Here is a 24715-nt window from a genome sequence, read left to right as displayed (position 1 = left end):
AATGAGAGATGTCAGAGGAGAATGGCCAGACTGGTTCAAGCTGACGGGAAGGGTGACAGTAATTCAGATAACCACATGTCACAACAGTGAAGAGCATCTCTGAACACACAACGTCAGACTTTGAAGTGGATGGGCCACAGCAGAAGACCACAAACATAAACTTTGAGGCCACTTTCTTAGGTGCAGGAGGTACTTGAGTGTATGAAGAGAGAGCTTGTCATAGAATTAACTCGTGTTTGACATAATCATAGTAAGAAATAGAATTGTTGCAATTCAAATCTTTATTATTATTTATTCTTTTTTTACAAAGCAGCACAGCATATCATAGAGCAGATACAGTACAGCATATTTACACAGCCATCCCATGACAGGAAAAATGGCATTTGCATTTTAATAGATTATCAAAGTTCACAGTTCAAAGTAAATGTATTAACATGGTACCTATATGTCACCATGTGCTAGCCTGAGATTAATTTTCTTGCAGGCATTCACAGTAGAATAAAGAAATACAATAGAATCAAAGAAAAGCTACACACAAACTGACAATGAATATGCAAAAGAAGACGAACTCTGAAAACATTTAAAAATTAATAGTAATATTGAGAACACAAGTTGCATAGTGAGTCCGTGGGTTGGGGAATCCGTTCAGAGTTGAGGTGAGTGAAGTTATCCGCGCAGTTTCAGGAGCCGGATGATTGAAGGGTGGTAACTCTTCTTGAAGCTCATGGTCTGGGACCTGAGGCTTCTGTACCTCCTTCCCAATGGCAGCAGTGTGAAGAGAACGTGGACTTGATAGTGGAGGTCTTTGATGAATGGATGCTGCTTTATTGTGAATGCTCTCCTTGTAGTGCCAACAGTACAAAGATAGGTGAAGAGGCATCTAGTTTTGAGGAAGCAGGGAGTCTGCAGAAACACTTAGATTGGGAGAACAAGGAAAAATATAGTGCAGGGAAGTGTACGGTCATGCACTTTGGCAGAAGGAATAAAAGCATAGACTATTTTCTAAATGGGGAGAAAAGTTCAGAAATCAGAGGTACAAAGGGATGTGTGCAGGCTTCCTTAAAGGTTAACGTACTGAGAACGAGGAAAGACCTGAGGTGATCGATTTAAGTGCTGGGCCAATTTGGAAAGGTTGGGTCGTGGCCATATTGAAATGATGGGGCTGGGTTTCGAGAGCAAAGTACAGCTCGAGGTTTGGACAATTTAAGAGCCAGTCCAGATTTTAAAAATTTAGGTCGTCAGGGCCGGTTCAGGTCACTGCTCCACAAGATTTACTTGTCTCCCCGCTGAACTGAGGTTGTGGCCTGCAACTGGTGGGCTCTTGAATCATCTGGAGTGATGACTGGCTTTGTGGCTGTGGACTCACTTTCATGAACTTCAGTTCTGAATGTTACTTGCTTACTTTTCTTATTTGCGCAATTATTTTTCTTCACATTGTGTGTTTGATGGTCTTTTATTCATCAGTTGTATTTGGGATTTTTTTTTGTGGCTGCCTGTAAGGAGACGAATCTCAAGATTGTATAAAGTATACGTGGTTTGATAATAAATGTACTTTGAACATTGCAAGAGGACTAGAATATAAAAGCAAGGATCTAATGCTTTATGGCTCAGATCGCTGAGAGTATTGTGAGCAGCTTTGAGCCCCTTATTAAAGAAAGTATGTGCTAGCACTGGAGAGGTTCAGGAGAACGATCCTGGGACTGAAAGGGTTAATGTATGAGGTGCATTTGATAGCCCTAGGCAAGTATATAGTGGAATTCAGAAGAATGAAGAGGGAGGAAATCTCATTGAAACCCATCGAATATTAGAGAGGACGTGGAAAGAATGTTTCCCACAGAGGGGGAGTCTAGGACCAAAGGGAGGAACCTCAGGATAGAAAGACCACTTGAGGACAAAGATGAGGAGAAATTTCTTCGGCCAGCGGGTGGTGAATCTCTGGAATTTATTGTCACAGTCGCCTGCAGAGAACAAGTCATTGGGTATATTTAAAGCGCAGGTGGATCGGTCCTTAATCAGTATGGACGTCAAAGGTTACAGGGCAAGGCCAAGAGAATGGGGTTGAGAGGGATGATAAATCGGTCGTGATGGAATAGCAGATCAGAGGCTCAATGGCTGAATTTTGCTCCTATGTCTTATGATCTTGTGTGCCCAGTGATGGGGAGGGCTTTGCCTGTCCTGGACTGGGAAGTGTCTGCTACAAATTTTTTGGTACTGATGCAGCTACAAAGAAGGCGCGACAGTGGCTGTGTCTCATTAGGAGTTTCAATAGATATGGTATGTCACCGTAGACACTCTCAAATTTGTACAGGTGTATCGCGGAGAGCATTCTAACTTGCTGCATCACTGACTTGTACGCGGAGGCTACCGCACAGGATCGGCGAAAACAACAGAGAGTTGTAAAATTAGTCAGCTCCATCATGGGTTCTAGCCTCTGTAGTATCCAGGGCATCTTCAAGGGGCGGTGCCTCAAAATGGTGGCGTCCATCATTAAGGATCCCCATCACCTAGGGCATGCCCTCTTCTCACTGTTACCATCAGGAAGAAGGTACAGAAGCCCGAAGGCACACACTCAGTGATTTAGGGATGCCTTCTTTTCTACTGCCTACTGATTTGTGAATGGACATTGAACCTATTAACACTACTCACTACTTTTATAATTCTATTTTTGCACTACTTACTTTAACTTTTTAGTATTTACTGTAATTCAGTTTTTTCTCTATTATTACGTATTGCGTCGTACTGCTGCCGCAAAGTCAACAAATTTCATGACATATGCCGGTGGTCTGATTCTGGTGAGTATAGTCAGTAACCAAATTGCAGTGACAGGGTTGAAATTACTTCCTGTCTCCATTATTTATTGCAATCTGCACTCTCCCACTCACCGAGGCGGGCTTATTCATTACTGTGTGTGGGTGTTAGGCAGCTATACGACGCCAGATTTTGCAAGACGAATGGCAGTGATACACGATCACTGCAGTATCAAGAAGTGACTGCCAGCCACTGGCTGCAGTTTAAATTGTCCACTGAACGTTCTCTCGTTGACCAGTCCCGCATCGGTACTTACAGTTCTGGTCAGTAAGCTGCAGAACCTGAGCCTCTGTACCTCCCCCCGCAACAGGATCCTCGGCTTCCTAGCTGGAAGACCACAATCTGTGTGGATGAGAAATAACCTCTCCACTTTGCTGACGGTCAACACTGGCGCACCTCAAAGATGTGTGCTTAGTCCACTGATCTTCTCCGTCTATACCTACGACTGCATGGCTAGGCACAGCTCAAATGCCATCTGCAAATTTGATGATAATACAACCATTGTTGGCAGAATCTCAGATGGTGATGCGGAGGCGTATAAGAGCGAGATGTATCAGCTGGTTGACTGGCGTCACAGCGACAACCTTGAACTTGAGGTCAGTAAGACCAAAGAACTGATTGTGGACTTCAGAAAGGGTAAGTCGAGGGATCATACACCAGCCCTCATAGAGGGATCAGAAGTGGAAGGGGTGAACAGCTTCAAGTTCCTGAGTTCCTGACCCAACATATTGACTAAGAAGGCACGACAGTGACTATGTTTCATTCGGAGTTTGAGGAAGATTTGGTATGTCACCAAAAACATTGCAAAATTTCTACAGATGTACCGTGGGGAGCATTCTAACTGGCTGCATTGCCGTCTGGTATGGGGTGGGGTGGGGTGGGCGGGGGTGGAGGGGCTACTGCACAGGATCAAAATAAGCTGCAGAGAGTTGTAAACTCACTCAGCTCCATCATGGACACCAGCTTCCGTAGTATCCAGAATATCGTCAAGGAGCGATACCTTGAAAAGGCGGCATCCATCGTTAAGGACCCCCATCACCCAGGACATGCCCTCTTCCCATTGCTACCATCAGGAAGGAGGCACAGAAGCCTGAAGGCACACTCTCAATGATTCAGGAACAGCTTCTTCCCCTCTGCCATCTGGTTACTGAATGGACATTGAACCCATGAACACCACCTCACCATTTAAAAAAAATTTCTAGTTTTGCACTACTTATTTAATTTAACTATTTAATATACATAATTACTGTAAATTCAGTTCTTTTTTTCTCTATTATTACATATTGAATTGCACTGCTACCCCAAAATCAACAAATTTCATGACATATGCTGGTGATCTGAATCCGGTGGGTATAATCAGTAACCAAATTGCAGTGACAGGGTTGAAATTACTTCCTGTGTCCATTATTTATTGCCATCTGTACTCTTCCACTCTCGGAGGTGGGCTTATTCATTACTGTACGTGGGTGTTAGGCAGCTGTACGACGCCAGACTTTGCAAGACAAATAGCAGTGATACACGACACTGCAGTTTCAAGAAGTGACTGCCGCCCACTGGTGTTCTCTCGTTGACCAGTCCCACATCGGTACTTCACATCTGCTTGAGGCTGACTGCATTCGAAAAGATCATCTTGGATTCCTGTAGTACCTCACACAGGCCAGTTTGAAAACATCCACGCTCACTCACCCCCATCTTTCTGCCACCGTAATAGTGATAGAGTCCCTCTTGCCCTTGCCTACCACCCTATCAGCCTCTGCATCCAACATATTACCCTTCGCAACTTCCAATATCTCCAAAGGGATCCTGCCACTGAGTATATCTTTACCTCCTCCCCGCTCTCTGCTTTCTGCAGCAACGCTCCCACCCCGATTCCATTCATTCCTCCCCACTAATCTCCCTGCAAACGGCCCAAGTGCTACAGCTGCCCGTGCACCACCTCCATCGCTTCCATTCAGGGCCCCAAACAGTCCTTCCAGGTGAAGTGGACCTGCTCGGGCTGACTATTGTCTCCAGCGCTCCCGATGCGGCCTACTCTACATCGTAAGACCCATCGTAAATCTGGGGACCGCTTCATTAAGCACCTCCACACCATCTGCCACTGGGCTCTGTGTCAGGATGAGGTCACCTTCAGGATGGAGGAGCAATACCTTCTATTCCAACTAGATACCCTCCAACCTAATGGCATGAATATCAATTGGTTCTTCTGGTATACAAATTTCCCACCCCCTCCCATTCCCTACTCTGACTTTTTTCCTTCTTCTCACCTGCCTATTACTTCCCCCTGGGTCCCCTCCTCCTTCCCTTTCTCCAACGGTCCTCTCTCCTCTCCTTCCTTTCCACCCTTTATCTTTCTCACCCACCAATCATCTTTGAGCTAGACTCTTCTTTTTCTCCCCCCATCATTTTATCAATGCATCTTCCCCCTTCCTTTCCAGAAGGGTCTCAGTCCAAAATGTCGACTGTTTGTTCATTTCCATAGATGCTGCCTTTCTTGCTTGTGTTCCTCCAGCATTTGTGTGTGCCACTTAGAAAACGTAGAGTGTAACACTATGGACACACACACACACACACACACACACACACACACACACACACACACACACAAACACACACACACACACACTCACTCACTCACTCACTCACTCACTCACTCACTCACTCACTCACCCACTCACCCACTCACCCACCCACCCACCCACCCACCCACCCAACCAACCAACCAAGCAACCAACCAACCAACCAAGTCAGGCAGCATCCACAGAAAGATATTTCAGGCCGAGACCCTTCATCAGGAAAATGTTCTGTAGCCAGAGAGGTACTTTTGTCGCGATGCAAGAAGAATGGCAGCTCAGCTGCCGTGCCATTTAAGCTAGCCTGGATGCTGAGCACAGTCCTGAGGCTCTCTTTGTCCAGTTCTCCTGATATTCCTCCTCGCTCCTCATAAGTAGACAATAGGTGCAGGAGTAGGCCCTACGAACCAGCACCACCATTCACTGTGATCACGGCTGATCATCCACAATCAGTACCCCGTTCCTGCCTTCTCCCCATAAGTAGAATATCTGTCCATGTATGTTTAAAATGTAACTACATGGATGAAGGTGGGTTTGAGACAAATAGTTATCCTTTCTGAAGATATACAAATAAGGACAATGTCCAAGAATATGGAAAGTGCAATGTGAAAATTCCTGTAAGACAGGGTTTCTGACGTTTTTAATGCCATGGACTAAAACCATTAAGCAAGGGGTCCATGGACCCTTGGTTGTGAACCCCTTCTGTAGGATTTGTTTAAAATCCTCTGGCACAGGAGTCATACTTTCAGACAGAGGAAGATCATTCGGCCCTAAATGCAAGGAAGAAGATGGCGCCCGCGAACAACGTGACCTGGAACAACATCCTCCAGACGGTTTACAAAACTACTTCTTCCACTTATTTAATGTGTAATGCTCCCATTCACATGGTTCATATTTTTTCTCTGTTATGCTGTTCCATTCTGTGCAAGCTGCTTGTTTGGGTTACTGTTGAAGATGAGAGATGGGAGAATTGTGTACCGTCTAATTAGGATGACCAGATTAAGGGGAGGTTTCTCTGGTGAGGGTCACTAAGGTTGGGCTTGGGGCATTTTTGAGGGAGAAGAAAGAAGACCCCAGAGAGAAGAGGTTGTAGGAGTCGACCTGGCATGGGGCCGTGATCCAATGAAGCCTGGGGAGATCAAAGGAGGATCGGTGAAGGGATCCTTTCCAACTTGTGCACATGGAAACCATTAAAGTGGGCCCTTTTGCTTTGACTTTACTAACCCTTTAGTCAAATTAAGAATTATTATTAAGCTAAATCTTTTGTATGCGGTGTACTGTCTGTTATTTTGCGGTACTTATTTGTAACAGGGGGAACGAATCACGCAGCATCCACACAAACGGGGTTTTGGAGGGCTTACGCTTCAGTATCCCATGTTTGGCGGGGCCAGAGATTGTCTTCCCTAGATAACGCAGCTGACGGAACCAGGGTGTTTCATAAGTCCTTTTTTTTTCTCTTTCAAATATCACTCATCGGAGCCGGTGATCTACACCTTGGTGGTGTGTGTTTTCGGGCAGGTTGAGAGAACTGACACTTTGATGTCTCCAAGGGTGTTTGTTGAGGTTTCGGGTGAAGCGTGCGGCCTGGAGGCCAAGAAGCCTGAAGAGGGGAACATGAGCTCAAGATCAATTCCATTTCTCGTCGATGAAGATTGAAATCATTGAGGCAAACAAGTGTAGAGCACCGTTCGCCAGCCTCTCGCTCGCTGCTGCCAGAGGAAGGTGTTTGCGTGCAACCGTCTCCCTTCCCCCTCGCTTAATGCTGGCAGCGGATTGTGCTGGAGTCCTGGGTCTTGGACAAGGTTTAACCGACACGGTTTGTGGATTGGACTCTACTTCACATTATGACATGTTTCTGGTCGCTCCATTTATTTGGTGCTATTTTGGGCTATTCTGATCGTGTTGGCCTGCTGATAACCAATGGCACAGAGCTAGACTGAAATGAACTGAGTGTACCTGGACTCTTCCAATTTTGTGTTTCATATTCTGTGTTTTTCTCTCTCTCTCTCTCTGCCATTTGTACGATTTTGGGTTTTTTTGTGAGTGGGGGAGGGGTTTGATTTTCTTTGGGCGGGTTCCATGCTTTTCTTTGTTTCGTGGTTGTCTGTGGGAAGTCAAATTTCAGGGTTATTTAGTGCGTACATACTTTCATGATAAATCTACTGCACCTTGAATCTTGTAGCATTAGATGTTTTGAAACTGGGAGGAAGACCTGACTGGAAACTAGGGATGCACATTAAATGCTGACTTTTTCAACTGAACTCCTCTGTGGCAATATCAATAAAGTAGGTCTCGCTACAGGCCTTCAACCTGAGGGCATAAACATCAATCCTGGATCCCACTCAACCCCATACATTTCCCTTCTCACCACGTCCTCTGATGCCACTGACCAATCAGGATATGATCAATTTCCACCTTAAATATATTCATGGAGAGGATGTGATGGAGTGAGGGGGAGAGAGAGACACACACACACACACCCTTTCGATGTAAGACCCCACTCTATATTACATTTTATGTGCTAAAGATCAAAGGGCATTCCATATTTACAATTTACAATCCACACACAAGCATTACACCTCCCGCTTCACACCCAGATGACGAATTTAAATCAACATTGTCTGGTCTTCCAATTAACTCTGTTCACAACACAAAAACACAACTGCAGATGCTGCGGATCAAGGAATACGTACACAACGCTGGAAGAACTCAGCAGGTCAGGCAGCATCCGTGAGAAAAGAGTAGCCAACGTTTCGGGCCGAGACCCTTCATCAGGAATGGGGGGGAAGAGAGGGCTGAAGCCCAGTAATAGAGATGGGGAGGGGGTAGGGCCTAGAGGCGCCAGGTGGAAAACCAATCAGAGGAAAGATAAAGGGGGGAGGGGATAAGCATGAAAGAACTGTAGAGATAAAGAAGCAGAAAGTTGAAAGGGGAGAGAGGCAGAGAGGGACCTGGGATAGGGGGAGGGGGAGAGAAATACTGGAAATTGGAGAATTCAATGTTCATACCACCAGGCTGGAGGCTACCCAGACGGTAGATGAGGTGTTGCTCCTCCAACCTGAGTTTGGCCTCATCATGGCAGTAGAGGAGGCCATGTATAGACATATTTAGATGGGAATGAGAGGCAGAGTTGAAGTGGGTGGCAACCGGAGGTCCTGTCTATTGTGACGGACGGAGCATAGGTGCTCAACGAAGCGGTCTCCCAATCTGCGTCAGGTCTCGCTGATGTAGAGGAGGCCACACCGGGAGCACCGGATGCAATAGATGACTCCAGCAGACTCGCAGGTGAAGTGTTGCCTCACCTGGAAGGACTGTTTGGGGCCTGGAATGGTGGAAAGGGGGGAGGTGTGGGGACAGGTGTAGCATTTGCGCTTGCAGGGATAAGTGCCAGGTGGGAGTTCTGTGGGGAGGGACGTGTGGACCAGGTAGTCGCGGAGGGAACGATCCCTGCAAAAAGCTGAGAGGGGTAGGGAGGGAAAGATGTGCTGGGTGGTGGGGTCCTGTTGAAGGTGGCAGAAGTTGCAGAGGATAATGTGTTGGATCCGGAGGCTGGTGGGGTGGTAGGTGAGGACAAGGGGAACCCTGTCCCTGTTGTGGTGACGGGAGGATGGGTTAAGGGCTGAAGTGCGGGAGGTGGAGGAGATGCGGGTGAGGGCATCTTTGATGACGCCAGAAGGGAAACCATGATCCTGAAAGAAAGGACATTTGAGAAGTCCTGGAATGGAAAGCCTCATCCTGGTAGCAGATGCGATGGAGACGGAGGAACTGGGAATAGGGAATGGCATTTTTGCATTGGGCAGGGTGGGAAGAGGTATAGTCAAGATAGTTATGGGAGTCAGTGGGTTTATAGAAGATGTCAGTGGATAGTCTGTCTCCAGAGATGGAGACCGAGAGATCAAGAAAGGGGAGAGATGTGTCCGAGATGGACCAAGTGAATTTAAGGGCTGGGTGAAAGTTAGAAGCAAAGTTGATGAAATTGACGAGCTCAGCATGGGTGCAGGAAGCAGCACCAATGTAGTCGTCAATGTAGCGGAGGAAAAGTTGGGGAGTGGTGCCGGTATAGATTTGGAACATAGACTGTTCCACATAACCCACAAAGAGGCAGGCATAGCTGGGGCCCATGCGAGTGCCCATGGCTACACCCTTGATCTGGAGAAAGTGGGAAGAACCAAAGGAGAAGTTATTGAGAGTTAGAACAAGCTCCGCCAACCGGAGGAGTGTGGTGGTGCTGGGCAACTGGTGGGGTCTGTTATCCAAAAAGTAGCGGAGGGCTTTGAGGCCTTCTTGATGGGGGATGGAGGTGTATAAGGATTGAACATCCATGGTAAAAATGAAGCGGTCGGGGCCGGGGAATTGGATGTTATTGATGAGGTGAAGGTAATAACTCTGTTCACAGTTATTAGGAACCCATTGTTCAGAGCTGCGTTTTACTTTTAATCCACAGTTTACATTCAGATCTAAAGACTGGTGGCTGAAGTTATTTGCTATCCGTGCTAACCCCAAAAAAACGCTCTAACAAAAAGTATAGGGGGGGATATCAGAGGGAAACCTTTCATTCAAAGTGCTGGTTGCATGGACCGCTCTGCCAGGTGATAGAGGCCGATACATTAGGAATATTTAAGAGAGTCAGATAGCCACCTGGATGATAGAAAAATGGCAGGTCACTGTCTGTGGGAGGTGTGTTACATGGAAGCAGGTTCACAAGTTTGGTAGGTGAGACAGAGAACACTGACTAAAATAATCATTTATTTACAATAGTAAAATGTTTGACCAAATATCTAAGTCTCCCCCCCCCCCCCCCCCCCCCCCCACCCCATGAAGTTCAGAACTAAATGTTCAACAAGCAGATACCTGGCTAAAATTGTGCACGTCTTTTTTGGTCTGGAGCATACCTTCCCAATGGATTTATGTAGTGTGCCTTGGAAACAAAGGAAGGAGAGAGCAAGCTATTTTATACCGCCAAGGCACCTGGAACCAGAACTTGGTGCTGTGGCACACAAGCCAACCAATAGGAAAGGGCCACTGCCATTCCAAACAGACCAATCAACAACTGACACAGCGGAAGAGGCTTCCGACTGGCAAATTAAGATGCACCTGCCGACGGGTCTCGGCCCAAAATGTCAACTGTTTACTCTTTTCCATAGCTGCTGCTGCCTGGCCCTGCTGAGTTCCTCCAGCATTTTGTGTCTGTTACTTGGACTTGAGGGTAAGGATGATAATGGATTGTCCCCACCACCCAGGCCATGCTCTGTTCTTGCTGCTGCCGTCAGGTGGAAGGTGCAGGAGCCTCAGGACTCGCACCACCAGGTTCAAGAACAGTTACTACCCCTCAACCATCAGGCTCTTGAACAAAAGGGGAAAACTACACTCATCTATTGAGATGCTCCCACAACCAATAACCTCATTATAAGGACTCTTTATCTTGTCATTTCATGCTCTTGTTATCTATTGCTATTTTATTTATAGTGGCATTTGCACAATTTGTTGTCTTCTATGCTCTTGGTCTTTCATTGATCCTGTTTACAGTTACTATTCTATAGAGTTGCTGAATATGCCTGCAGGAAAAAGAAATTCAGGGTTGTATGTGGTGACATGTATGTACTCTAATAAATTTTACTTTGAACTTTGAGTAGGTTGGAACATAGTGGGCTGAAGAGACGCACAGTGCTGCCATGCTCTACGTTCTGTGCTGTGTACCTTCAATGAAACTGCAAACGCCTTTGAGTCATCAAGTTTGTAATTAAATGAAAGGCTTCCCTCTTTCCCATGGCAAGTTCACCATAATGAATGAAATGTTTTCAATTCAAAATTTTGAAAAGGCTTTTTAGAAAAAAAATGACAAAGCAGTTTGAAAGCCTCCAGATTAACGGGGGCCGATGAAGATTCGAATGAACAATGCATGAAAATAATCTTTCTAAAGTATTGCTTAACAACATGTACTTTACAGGTAATTAGCAGATTTTTCTGCTTCAGTTCTTATTGCAACTCAACTGTTGCCAAGCAGATCTAAAACATGTATATCCTGAAATAAGTACCCCAGGCAACCAGCATTCTTTCAAATCTATTTTCCTCAATACCTTAAAGGGAATTGGCTCACCGTCATCTTAAAGGTGCACAAGTTCAGACTGACCTGACCAATGTGTTCAAAACGCCGGAGGAACTTGGCAGGCCAGGCAGCATCTAGGAAAAGAGTACAGTCAACGTTTTGGGCCGAGACCCTTCAGCAGGACTGATCTGACCATTTTGTTTCATTAAAGAAAGCTAAAGCTATAGCAGGTGCACAAATAGCAGCCGCGCATGCTAGACGGAACCTCCACCTCTATCAAGTCACCTCTCGTCCTCCTACACTCCAAAGAGGAAAGCCCTGGCTCACTCAACGTATCCTCATAAGATGTGCTCTCTCATCCGGGAAACATCCCGGTAAATCTCCTCTCACCATCTAAGGCTTCCTCGTCCTTCCTATAATGAGGCAGCCAGAACTGAGCACCTTATTCCAAGTTATTGTATCGCAAACATGAGAAAATCTGCAGATGCTGGAAATCTGATGCAACACACACACACACACGAAATTCTGGAGGAACTGCTGACTTCCTCCTGCATTTTGTGCGTTTTGCCTCCCAAGTCATTGTTCAAGGTGACCTGGGTGTCCTTGTGCACAAATCTCTGTAGGTTGAGGTTCAAAAGTTCATTTCTTGTCAAGGTATACAACTCTGCAGCTCTTCTTCTCCGGATAGCCATGAAACCAAGTCAAGTCAAGTTGCTTTTTATTGTCATTTCGACCATAACTGCTGGTACAGTACACAGTAAAAATGAGACAACGTTTTTCAGGACCATGGTGCTACATGAACAATGCAAAACCTACACTGAACTATGTAAACCAAGAAAGGAAAGAATGGGAGCACGATCATCAGCCCCCAAATCTTCCTTCCCTGCACAAGAAAATGAACAAAAATGGAACAGGCACATCAACATCTAAATTCTCTTCCCCCGCACACAAAAATCGAGAAGAATCAGGTGAAAAGCACAGAAAATTTTTAAAAGAAGCTACAAGACTGAACAAAAAAAATCTATAGTCCAAGTCCATATCCAAATCACAGAAAACCTGGGTAACGGTCTCTGGGGTCAGCGACTGGCCTTTCCCTCTCTGGCAGTGTGCAATCTCCCCTCCCCCCCCCCCCCCCCCCCCCCACCGGCGATCAAAAGTCAGTCTCCCCCTTTCTGGTAGCTGAGCACTTTAGAGCAATTTCCCCCCACGATCTAGAGGCTGCCTGCCTTTTGAATGTGCAGGTCCAGCAAGCAATTGTGAAGGCAAATGGACCTTTGAACTTATTAAGGAGGAATTAAGTACAACAGTGTAGACATTCTTGCTATAGTTGTATAGGGTCCCTGTGACCATTTCCTCGATCCAGCTGACCAATGTGCATTGCTGATCACCCTTCACCAAGCCAGAGGCATTGAGGCCAATAACAGAAATCCAATAGAGCAGTGGGTCCCAACCCGGCATCAAAGTATGTATAAATTATGGAACCTTGAGATTTGTCTGCTTACAGGCGGTCACAAAGCAAGAAACCCAATTTTTTTTTTAAAAAGACCAACACCTAATGTGCAGAGAAAAAGAAAAAAGAACAAATCATTGCAAACAATAAAAGTAAGCAATGGCATTCCAAACCAAATTGAGTCCATTGACCCGGATCCCGGAGCAGCCAGGGTAGGCCCACAGCCTCGATTTTAGTTAATCACACAGCGGGGTAAAGCGCGTAGCAGCAGGAGGAGTTTCGCAGACTCAGCGCTGCGGAGAGAGGAGTGGGCATCGCGGAGGAGCGAGCGGAATCGGCCCGGCCCTTGCCACTGGTCCCGACACCCTGCCTTTTCAGTACACCTGGGCCAGCATTTAAATCGTCCTAACACCGGATCATGAAGAGTGCTAGGAGCCGGGGCATCGCCATAGCAACGCGCTCTGGGCCTAGACCTTGCCACCCAGCCCACAGACCCTTTGATTAATGCTATTGGTCCACGACATACGAAAAAGGTTGGGGGCCCCTCCAACAGAGGGAAGCTCTGATATCTTGGCTCAGCGGGTTGCTGGCTAGACTACAACGTTCAGCTTGCCGACTATCACTTTCTCTTGATGTTTACATGCATAAGGAGCACATTGACTTCATCACCAGTAGCGTCGACCAGAATAAGACTAACTGGATTGGACCTGAATATGATTCAACCTTCGGTGCCAATTGTGCAAGTGTTTAAATTCCTGTGTGTGCAGAGGGGTGGGGGGTTGGGGGTGAAGGCAAAAGGGAGAGGAGTGGGTCATTTGGTTAAGATACTTCCTGGCACTAAGCAACTCTTTCATTTACATTCTGTCTGTAGGTCCTTGTTGAAAGAATAATTCATAGTGAGACGCCGGCTTGCTGAACACAAGTGAACACTGGACTCCTTGTTAAATTGGGAAATGTACCGAATTATTAATTAATGCAAACACAGAGCTATTTACAGTTTATCAGCGGGCAGATAGTCCTGCATTATTTACTCAATAAATCTGTGAGGGGGGTGCAGGATAAGGCTTTCAGAGAAGTGTACAAGATCCTGGACTTTATCAATGGAGCCACAGAGAACAACTCCAGGAAGTGATGAGGGGGCACAGGGGGGAGGGGACTAACTGGATTTAACGCAAGAAGCAGTGGGAGGCGTTGGCCATTTGGCCCTCTTCTGTCAGCCGATAACTTCACGATTGATCTTTTGCCTCAAGGACACTTTTATGCATTAAATCAATATTTCCTGATGCCCTTAAGTACAAAAAAAATTCTATTCACCTATTGACAAAAAAGGTTTAGCCTAAACTTTAGAGAGAGAAAAAGGAGGGCCCTTCGAATAACTCAAAGTACATTTATTATCAAAGTGCGTATAAATGATACAACCTTGAGATTTGTCTGCTTATAAACAGCCTCAAAGCAAGAATCCCAAAAGAACCCAATTTTAAAAAAAGACGAAACTCCCAATGCACAGAGAAAGAGGGGAAAAGAAATGCAAATCCTGCTAATAATAAAAGCAAGCAGCAGTATTCTGAACCAAATGGTGTCCATGGCAGCCGGAGTAGGCCCAAAGCCTCAGCCTCAGTTCATCATTTAGTGGGTCAAATCGCTGCAAAGCTCACAGACACTAAGTGCGGACACAAAGTAAACTGCAGATGCTGTGGTCAAATCAAGACGTACAAAAAAGCTGGATGAACTCAGCAGGTCGGGCAGCATCCGTTGAAAGAAGCAGTCAACGTTTTGGGTCCAGACCCTTTGTGAGTCCTGACGAAGGGTCTCGACCCGAAACGTTGACTGCTTCTTTCAACGGATGCTGCCCGACCTGCTGAGTTCATCCAGCTTTTTTGTACACTAAGTGCGGAGCAGCCTCACCACCTCAGCTCTCCTCTTCCATTTCCCAATCTGGCCTCTTGCCTCTCCTCCTCACATGCCTATAACCTCACCCTGGTGCCCTTTCTCCTTCCCTTTCTCCAATGGTCCCCCTCCTCTCCTATCAGATTCCTTCCTCTCCAGCCCTTTACCTTTCCCGCCCACCTGGCTTCACCTATCGCCTTCCAGCTTGCCACAATGTTCAGCAGAACAGTACAAGCAAGATGAAAGCAGAACAAGACGGCAACACAAGCCCCTTTCCCACCCATTCTCTCACCCTCACACATACACACCTCCAACCCCTGTCAGACCATCTCCGGTACTCTAGTCCTTGACTCCAGCCTCTCACTATTGCAGATTCCTGACCCTGACCTGGACTCTCAGACACTGGGCCTCTGACCACTGATTGAAACTCCAGGCCTCAACCTCTACCAGTACTTTCCTTTCTCCCATGGGTCCACTCTTCTGTCCTATCAGAATCCTTCCACTTCAAAGGAACACACCCAAAATGCTGGAGGAACTCAGCAGGTCAGGCAGCATCTATGGAAATGAATAAACAGTTGATGAAAGCTTGTGAAGCAATACATTTGGCACCTGCTTGGCTCAGGAGCTGCCGGAAGGATGTTCAATGGCGTCAAGCCGCCTTAGGGGCTTCAGTCTGGATTTGCTTTCTGGGTTTACTCCCATAGCCTTCGGCTTTCCTGAGGCTGCCCACAAGGCAGAGGGGCTATTTAAGCACAGCCGGGGAATCTGGTTCACGAGCACCAGGACGAGTCCACACTCCAGTGGGCCTGCGTGCTCTGTCTGTAGGGGCCAGACCTCCTCCCCATCCTCTGGTGTTCAGCCTGAGTCTGAAAGGAGTTCAGTTTCCTTGTGCCGCCATTACAGAGGCACTACATGAGGCTTGCTGTCGGAGAGGCAGAGAGGGGCTTACACATTCAGCTCTCCTGATAGGTAGGTTCCTGATTAGCCAGGGCATCAAAGGGTATGGGGTGAAAGCAGTGGAGTGTGAATGACTGGAAGAATTGGATCAGTGCATGATTGAATGGCGGAGCAGACTCGATGGGCCGAATGGCCCACTTCCGCTCCTATATCTTATGGTCCTTTTCACAAGATAGCTAGCCAGCGGTGGAAGCTGAAAGTGAGAGCGACAAGCAGTGCCCACTACACTACCACACTAGACACATCACAGCAACCATTCTGACACACCTGTAATTGGTGTGACCTCCGTTATATTCGGGTCAGGGTGGCAGAGGCATCTTTGTCAAACGGACAGGAAATTTAGTAAGAGAAATACAAACACCCGCAGGAGTTATGGAAGAGGCGTAGCAACTGGTTAATTCAAAAGATAACCAAGCTACAGAAAAAAAACTTATCACGTGTAACCGCTTCACAGTAATCAAACAGAAAGTAGGTGCTGATTTACAGTGGGAGGCCCCTGAGGAGATTTGCTTTGGAAACTGACAAGGAAACCTCTTCTATTGTGTTAGATGTTTTGTAACTTCAAAAGAGGATGCAGGGAGTCCAAAATGTGAGTCTAACTTTGGGTTTCCTTTAAGTGAGGCAAGTACATACCACGTGGTAGTGTCATGACATATGCAATTCAAATATTCTTACATGTAACCCATAATTAAGTGACGAAGGATGCTTAATGAACCAAGATAAATACAAGATTACTCAAATATTGAAATACTGAATACACATTAGATTGCAATCAGGTTTATCTGTGAAATATGCTGTGGAATTTGTTGTTTTCTGACAGTAGTACAGTGCAAGACAAAGTTTTTAAAAATAAGGAGTGCAAAATGCAAATACTGAGGGTGGGTTCATGGACTCGTAAGTTGTTAAGAAATCTGTTGGCAGAGGGGAAGAAGCTGTTCCTAAGATGTTGAGTCTGGGTCATCTGTGCCTCATCCCTGGTGGCAATAGCAGGAAGAGGGTTCCGTCTCAGGTGGTGAGGGTCTTTTAATGCTGGACACCACCTTCTTGAGAATCCTTTATATAGGCATCCGTTAGTCTCGTGAGACCATGGATTTGCGCCTTGGAAGGTTTCCAGGACGCAGGCCTGAGCAGGGTTGTATGGGAGACCGGCAGTTGCCCAAGCTGCAAGCCTTCCCCTCTCCACGCCACCGATGTTGTCCAAGGGAAGGGCGCTAGGACCCAAGCAGCTTGGCACCGGTGTCGTAGCGGAGCCTCAAGTGCCTTGCTCAAGGACACAACACGCTGCCTCAGCTGAGGCCCGAACAAGTGACCTTCAGATCACTAGAACGATGCCTTATCCACTAGGCCACGCACCAACACTTGAGCAACCACCTCTTGAAGATGTCCTCGATGGTAGACTGTGTTGTGCCCTTGAGGGAGCCGGCTGACTCTACAATCCTCTGCAGCCCCTTATGATCCTGTGCATGGGAACCTCGAGGCGGTGATGCAACCGATCAGTGAGTTCTCCACCAAGCACCGAACCAAAGTTCAAAGTGGTTGGCATCTGTCTGTTTCAAAGGACAATGGGTGATGATCATCATCACAAGCCTGGGCAGAAGGCGCGGAGATCTTGAGATGCCCCAGTCATCACGATCCCCCTCTTGGCCTCACTAGTGCCATCCAAAGGAACCAGGAGCTGCCGAAAGGATGTTCAATGACATTCAGCCGCCTGAGGGGCTCCGCTCCGGATTTGCTGTCTGGGTTTACTCCCGTAGCCTTGGTCTCTCCCCGAGGCTGCCCACAAGGCAGTGGGCCTACTTACCCATAGCTGGGGTTCAAAGTAAATTTATTGTAAAAGTTGCCATATACTACCCTGATATTTATTTTCTTGCAGGCATTCACAGTAGAACAATGAAATTTATTTGTACAGTGATAGAGCATGGAGCAGGTCTTCAACCCCTTCAAGCAACTCCAAACCAGATTAAATACAGGACTACTCACAGTGACTGATTAACCTGCCGATATATCTTAGTATTGTAGGAGGAAGCTAGAGGGGCTGGAGAAAACACTCACATTCTACAGCAAGGACGTAAAGAGTCTCCTTGCAGGAACTGAACTCTGAACTCTACACAGCCTTGAGATTCATCTCCTTACAGGCAGCCACAAAACAAGAAACCCAAAAGGACTTGTTTTTTTAAAAAAAGAAGGACCAACAAGCACCCAATGTGTAGAGAGAGAGAGAGAGAAGTAAACTACAAATTATTGCAAGCCATAAAAGCAAGCAAGCAGCATTCAGAATGAAAGGGAGTCCACAGGCATGAAGCCCAGAGCAGCAGGAGCAGGCCCACAGCCTCGGCCTCAGTTTAACGAAGAACAAATTAAACATCACAGAACAATGAGCGGAACTGGCTCAACCCTCGCCTCTCGTCCTGACACCCTGCCTTTTCAATTCATCCAGTCCAGTGTTTAAGTCATCCGAGCTCTAAGGGTTGTTCCTTGCTCTAAGACCTGGGCCCCACCGCGTCGGCATGCTCTAGGCCTGGACCCCTCAGCCATGTTCCAGGCCATGCCCGACATTTCCAAATCGGCTCAGTGCTTAGATTGATCAGGCCTTGTTCTCGGTTTAGATAGACGGGCTCTTAAACTTATCCGCTCCGACTTTTCTGCACTCCACGTGTCCCGACTCCGTCTGAAACTTGCTCCAACCGTGTCTCCTTGACCTCACTCTGAGTTTGCGTCGCACCCGCACACCTCGGCACCCTCCCCTGCTTACCTCTTCATTGTTTGGGGTGATTGCTTACCACAATTTACCACCTCCACTCTATCCAGGCTTTTCAACATCCGATAGGTTTCAATGAGGTCACCCCTCATTCTTCTGAATTCCAGTGAGTAGAGGCCCAGAAACATCAAATGCTTCTCATCTGACGAGCCCTTCAATCCTGCAATCAGTTTTGTGAAACTCCAATAACAGCACATCCTTCTTTAGATAAGGGGCCCAAAACTGCTCACAATACTCCCAGTGAGGGCCTTGCTGGTGCTTTATAAAGTCCCAACATTACATCCTTTTATATTCTGGTCCTCTCATAATGAATGCTAACATAGCATTCGCCTTCCTCCCACAACCCTGACTGGTCAAATAAAATTGTTATGGAAACAGCAATGAAGAATCCTTCTACATCTGAGTGTGACGGTATTCCTGAGTCTCCACGCAGGACTTGCATGACTGACAGTGAAAACCGAGAGGAAGCTACTGACACGATGAACCCTGCCTGAGATGGAGGACCTTTATTGCTGCCCTAAACGCCGGTGGCGTAACAGGCAGCAAGTCAGTTCCTTCAGGCCTGTGAGAGTTACGTGTCTCCAGTTCCCTTTTGAAAAAGAAAAGCAAACTACTGTTTGCCCGGATTTAGCCCTATAAACTTCTATCCATGTTATTCCTGAAGGATGTCACCGAATTGTGAATTTTTCTGACAGTCCGGTAGTTTCTTGTTTACTATCAAGAGGCAAACTCTTTAAAGTTCAAAGTACATTTATTATTAAAGTATGTACAGTATGCATTATACAACCTTAGATTTGTTGAAAGAGGTGTAGAGGGACTTGGGAGTCCTCGTGCAAGACTCCCAGAAGGTTAATTCACGGGTTGTAAACACAAAGTACAGTGCAGATGCTGTGGTCAAATCAACACGTACAAACAAGCTGGATGAACTCAGCAGGTCAGGCAGCATCAGTTGAAATGAGCAGTCAATGTTTCGGGCCGAGACCCTTCATCAGGACTCGGGTTGAGTCTGTGGTAATGAAGGCAAATGCAATGTTGGCACTTTTTTTTTTTGTAATTTATTTTTTTATTGAAGCTCATCATCAAACAAACATTTCTATAAGATGTATTTCAGACATTGTACATATATATCATATAATCATATGAGTATATATGAATAGAATATAAAAGCAAGGAGATAATGCTGAGCCTTTATAAGACACTAGTCAGGTTACACTTGGAGTATTGTCAACAGTTTTGGGCCTCTTATCTGAGAAAGGATGTATTGTCATTGGAGAGGGTCCAGAAGAGGTTCACAAGGATGATTCCAGGAATGATGAGATTAACTTATGAGAAGCATCTGGCAGCTTTGGGCCTGTACTCACTGGAATTTAGTAGAATGCATGGGGATCTCATTGAAACCCACTGAATATTGAAAGGGCTAAATAGAGTGGATGTGGAGAGGATGTTTCTTATGATGGGGGTATCTAGAACTAGAGGGCACAGCCTCAAAATTGAGGGGTGACCTTTTAGAACAGAAGTAAGGAGGGTTTTGTTTTAGTCAGAGAGTGGTGAATCTGTGGAATGCTCTGCCACAGACTGCAGTGGAGGCCAAGTCCATGGGTATATTTAAAGCAGAAGTTGATAGATTCCTGATTGGACGGGGCATCAAGGGATATGTTGAGAGGGCAGGTGTATGGGGTTGAAGGGGACCCAGGATCTGCTATGATGAAATGGCGGAGCAGGCTCGATGGGCTGAATGGCCTAATTCTGCTCCTATGTCTTCTGGTCTCCTTGCAGGCGGCCACGAAACAAGAAATCCAAAAGAACACGTTTTTTTTTTAAAAAGAGCAACAAACACCCAATGTGTGGAGACAGAAAGAAAACAATTATTGCAAACCATAAAAGCAAACAACATTCAGAATGAAAGTGAGTCTATAGACACAAAGCCCAGAGCAGGCCCACAGCCTCAGGCTCAGTTCATCACACAGTGGGGCACAAAATGTCATGAGGCCTGCAGGCCAACAGCCTTAGCCTCAGTGCAGTGAAGAGTGAAGCAGTGAGCCGAACTGGCTCAAACCGGCCTCTGGTCCCGACACCCTGCCTTTTCAATCCATCTGGCCTGACATTTAACTTGTCCAAACATCAGGTCATTCCTCACTCGAAGACCCGGCCTCCCTCCCGTCGATATGCTCTGGGACTAGACACCACCAACACCACCACCACCTTTCCAATTGGCCCGGCACTTAGACGGCTCTGGGTTTAGGTGGACGGGCTCCAAAACTCCTCCGTTCCACACACTCCGACTCCATTTCGGAATTGCTACGACCTTGCTCGCACTCGCCTGCTTCAAGTCAGCCTGGCCTTCGCTCACCTCTTCATTGTTTGCAGTGATGTTTTTTTAAATAGTTTTCATAGTTTTTTTTAACAGTAAATGTGTTATTAATGAAGTATTCAATTGTAATTCCTATTTTGAGAATCGCCAGTAATTTGTCTCCTGCCTTCAGCAGCGCCATCTCTTTTTTTAAAAAATGAATTTAATTACTTAAATTTAAATTTCCTGGCTGTCTTATAGAAGTTTGAAATTTTGTCTGGATCAGTGAACCAGAACTCTGGTGACTTGACCACTTTGTACCTGTGTCCCCGATTTCGGAGGGGGGGGGGGCGGTGTGTGTCCAGCATTTGCAGACTTCCTTGTGTTTTTAATTTGTCATTGCTGCCTAGACAGCTATTGCCTGTTTAAATAGTAAAGACTTGTCACCTTGTCTAAATCGTTCTAATCAAGACTCTATCTGACATTTCCTGGAGCCTTATTGTCCTCCGTTCATCCCTTTGCAGGTGACGGCTGTGGGCACACAGTTATTGGCCCTGAAAGTGGCACTTTAACTTCCAAGGGCTACCCTGGAACTTACCCGAATCACACCTCATGCAGATGGGAGTTGGATGTCGGTCTGGGGAAGAGTATCATGTTGATGTTTGGCGACTTGGACATCGAGAACACAGAGGACTGCTCATCTAATTCCGTGCGAATCTATGCTTTGGCGACCAACGACAGCTATGGTAAGTCGAGACGAAACAACTTGTAAGATAAAATGAAGTCTCCATATAAGTAGCGTAGCAGTTAGCACAACGCTTTACGGTACCGGGGGGCGACCTAGGTTCAATTCCCGCCGCTGCCTGTGAGGAGTTTGTACGTTCTCCCCGTGACCGTGTGGGTTTCCTCCAGGTGCTCCGCTTTGCTCCCACAGACCAAAGACAAACCGGTTGCTAGGTTAATTGGTCATTGTACATTTTCCCCTGATTAGGCTAGGATTAAATCGGGGGAATGCTGTGCAATGTGGCTCAAAGGGCTTATTTAGTGATGTATCTCAACAAATGATTTTTAAACGCTTAAAATATTAATATCCCACAAAAGGAAGCAAGTGTAACCTGTGAGATGAAATGCTTCTACTGCTTGATGCCCAGGAAGTCTCAAACCCTCTTGATTTTGGAAAAACAAGAGCCTCTGATGCCGATGATGAGGCTATAATTCTCAAGCCAGACAGCATTAAAATTGGCCCTTTAATTCAGGTCAAGATTTATTGGGAGGGCTAGGCCTCAAGCTGGGGTGTCGCCTGTTAACAGCCCCCAGGAGAGTGGCGTCAAAGCCGGTGCACTCCACCGGGGCAGTGTGGAGCAGTGTCCAGGCTAGAGTCAGTTCTTCCCCCCCCCACCCCAGTGTTCACTCAGCAGCTGATGATGGTATCCGCCTGTCTTGAAGGACAATGGATAGCACCACTGGAGTGAACTCTCCAGGACACCAGCCTGAGCGGAAGGTATGGAGATCCTGAGATGCCCAGTCAAGATCTCCAAATCAGCCTCACCAGTGTAATCCAAAGGAAAGTGAAGCAATACGTTTGGCTGCAGCTTGGCTGCAGGAGCTGCCAGGAAGATGCTCAGCCATCTTAGGATCTCCACTCCAGATTTCCTGTCTGGGTTTACTCCCGTAGCCTTCGTCTCTCCCGAGGCTACCCATAAAGCAATGGGGATTACTCGGCACGAAGACCAGCAGTATCGTGGTCGACTGCCGATTTCTGCGGCATTCATGACCCAGGATCCAGACTAATTTCTTTTTATGGGCTGAGTTTTGCTGATATCTTGCGAGTGCTTACCATCTTGTATTGGAACTGTGTTTTACACCTTGATCCTGGAGTAACGCTCTCTTGTTTGGCTGTATTCTTGTGGGGTTGAATGACAACTAAACTTGAATAGAATTTAATTCCTTTGCTCGGGAGTGTGCGTACTCCCCATAGCTGATGAATCTCGACCTTTGCGTTACAAAAACACAATAAGGAGCATCTGATATGGAAAAATTCATTCACTCGTCAGGCGGTGAACTTTTGGAATTCTTTACCTTAGGTGGAGATTGTTAGATTTCTAGATATTAGCAGAAACGGGGACATGGGACAAGTAACTGGTGTCAGGGACAGATGATCTTGATGATTGAAAGAACTGACTCAATGGGCTGTACGGCCTCCTACATTCTTTAAATGTCCCAGGTAGGAAACCAGTCTGCTTTGCACCCATCTGAGGTATTTAACAGGAACACTGCATACGTGGGGCCATTATCGTTGTCGAGGATCTCTCCCATACATCCCATAATCTCTTTGACGCACCCTCTCCCAACCATCAGGCAGGAGATACCATAGCATCAGGACAAGGACTGTTAGGATGGGAAACAGCTTCTACCCCCAGACCGTGAGACTCCTGAACTCTCTGCCATCACCCAGGTCTCATCACATATGAATGTTGAAAGGACTAGGTAGGGTGGATGTGGAGAGGATGTTTCCTATGGTGGGGTATCCAGAACTAGAGGGCACAGCCTCAAAATTGAGGGACGACCTTTTAGAACAGAAGTAAGAAGAAATTTTTTTTTTAGACAGGAATTAGTGAATCTGGCACAGGCTCTGCCACAGGCTGCAGTGGAGGCCAAGTCCGTGGGTGTATTTAAAGCATAAGTTGATAGTTGAGTGGGATCCGGGATCAGTCATGATGGAATGGGGTAGTGGACTGGATGGGCCAAATAGCCTAATTCTGCTCTTGTGTCTTATGGAAACAGTAGGAGCGTTATACTGTTTGCATTTTCACTTGTGTCATAAATGCACCTTATGCTAAATGTTGATCTTGGGGAATATATTTTATAATCTGTTAATTTATTTGTGGTAATATCATTTTATGTGTTGTGTGTGTGAGTTAAATGTACTGTGTTGTGTGCCTTGCTCCAGAGGAGCATAGTTTCATTTGGCGGTATACAGTTGAATGACAATAAAATTGACCTTGCGGTGGGCCGCCTTGAAGCTGCAAACATTCCCCTATTCCCTTTTGAACAGCATCGCAATCAGTGAGAGGGCAGGGCTAGACTCGTTCCTTTTAATGAAATATAATGCACACTTTCGGGATGAGAGGGAGGGAAGTTAAGAAGACCTCGCCCATGATATTTCAGTCTTTGGAACCCGTGTGATTGAGTATGTCAAAACCGGTGAGAAGTTCCGAGCATTGTGTGTGTCTGTGTGAACACGAATTTAACTCCACTCGTACCTTTATGCTTTTATTCGGAAAGGTTTCACGTGGTTGAACTACTGTTCAATAGAATAGAAAACATTCTATTAGAATAAGTCTAAAGTCAAAAGTTCAAAGTAAAATTTATTATCAGAGCACTTACATGTCAGCACATACACCCTGAGACTCTTCTTCCTGGAGGCGTACTCGACAATGCTATCGAAGAGTAACTGTAAACAGGATCAATGAAAGACCAAGAGCATAGAAGACAACAAACTGTTCAAATGCAAATGTAAATAAATAGCAATAAATAACAAGAGACAGCGATAAAGAGTCCTTAAAATGAGGTCCAAACAACAACAACACACAAAAAGCTGGTGGAACACAGCGGGCCAGGCAGCATCTATAGGGAGAAGCACTGTCGAGCTTGTCCTGACGAAGGGCCTCGGCCCAAAACGTCGACAGCGCTTCTCCCTATAGATGCTGCCTGGCCTGCTGTGTTCCACCGGCATTTTGTGTGTGTTGTTGTTTGAATTTCCAGCATCTGCAGATTTCCTAGTGTGTGCTCTTAAAATTAGGTTATTGATTGTGGGAACATCTCAATAAATGTGTGTAATTATCTTCTTTTGTTCAAGAGCCTGATGGTTGAGGGGTAGTAACTGTTCTTGGACCTGGTGGTGCGAGTCCTGAGGCTCTTGTACCTTCTACCTGATGGCAGCAGTGAG

The 24715-nt window shown here is 46.3% G+C and overlaps 1 protein-coding gene across 2 annotated transcripts in view; it reads left to right on the top strand.

Annotated features, from left to right (window-relative positions):
• LOC140715876 (discoidin, CUB and LCCL domain-containing protein 1) overlaps positions 1 to 24715 on the top strand; it is a 167814-nt gene that overhangs the window by 5348 nt on the left and 137751 nt on the right. For both annotated transcript variants that reach the window (XM_073028362.1, XM_073028361.1), the window contains exon 2: positions 21291 to 21512. In XM_073028362.1, the coding sequence (XP_072884463.1) occupies positions 21291 to 21512 (222 nt within the window). The remainder of the gene's footprint in view (positions 1 to 21290; positions 21513 to 24715) is intronic.

Source organism: Hemitrygon akajei, chromosome 24, assembly GCF_048418815.1.
Source record: "Hemitrygon akajei chromosome 24, sHemAka1.3, whole genome shotgun sequence".
In the NCBI taxonomy this organism is placed as follows: Eukaryota; Metazoa; Chordata; class Chondrichthyes; order Myliobatiformes; family Dasyatidae; genus Hemitrygon; species Hemitrygon akajei.
Note: the sequence above shows the minus strand (reverse complement) of the source record. Positions and strands in the feature narration are given on the sequence as shown.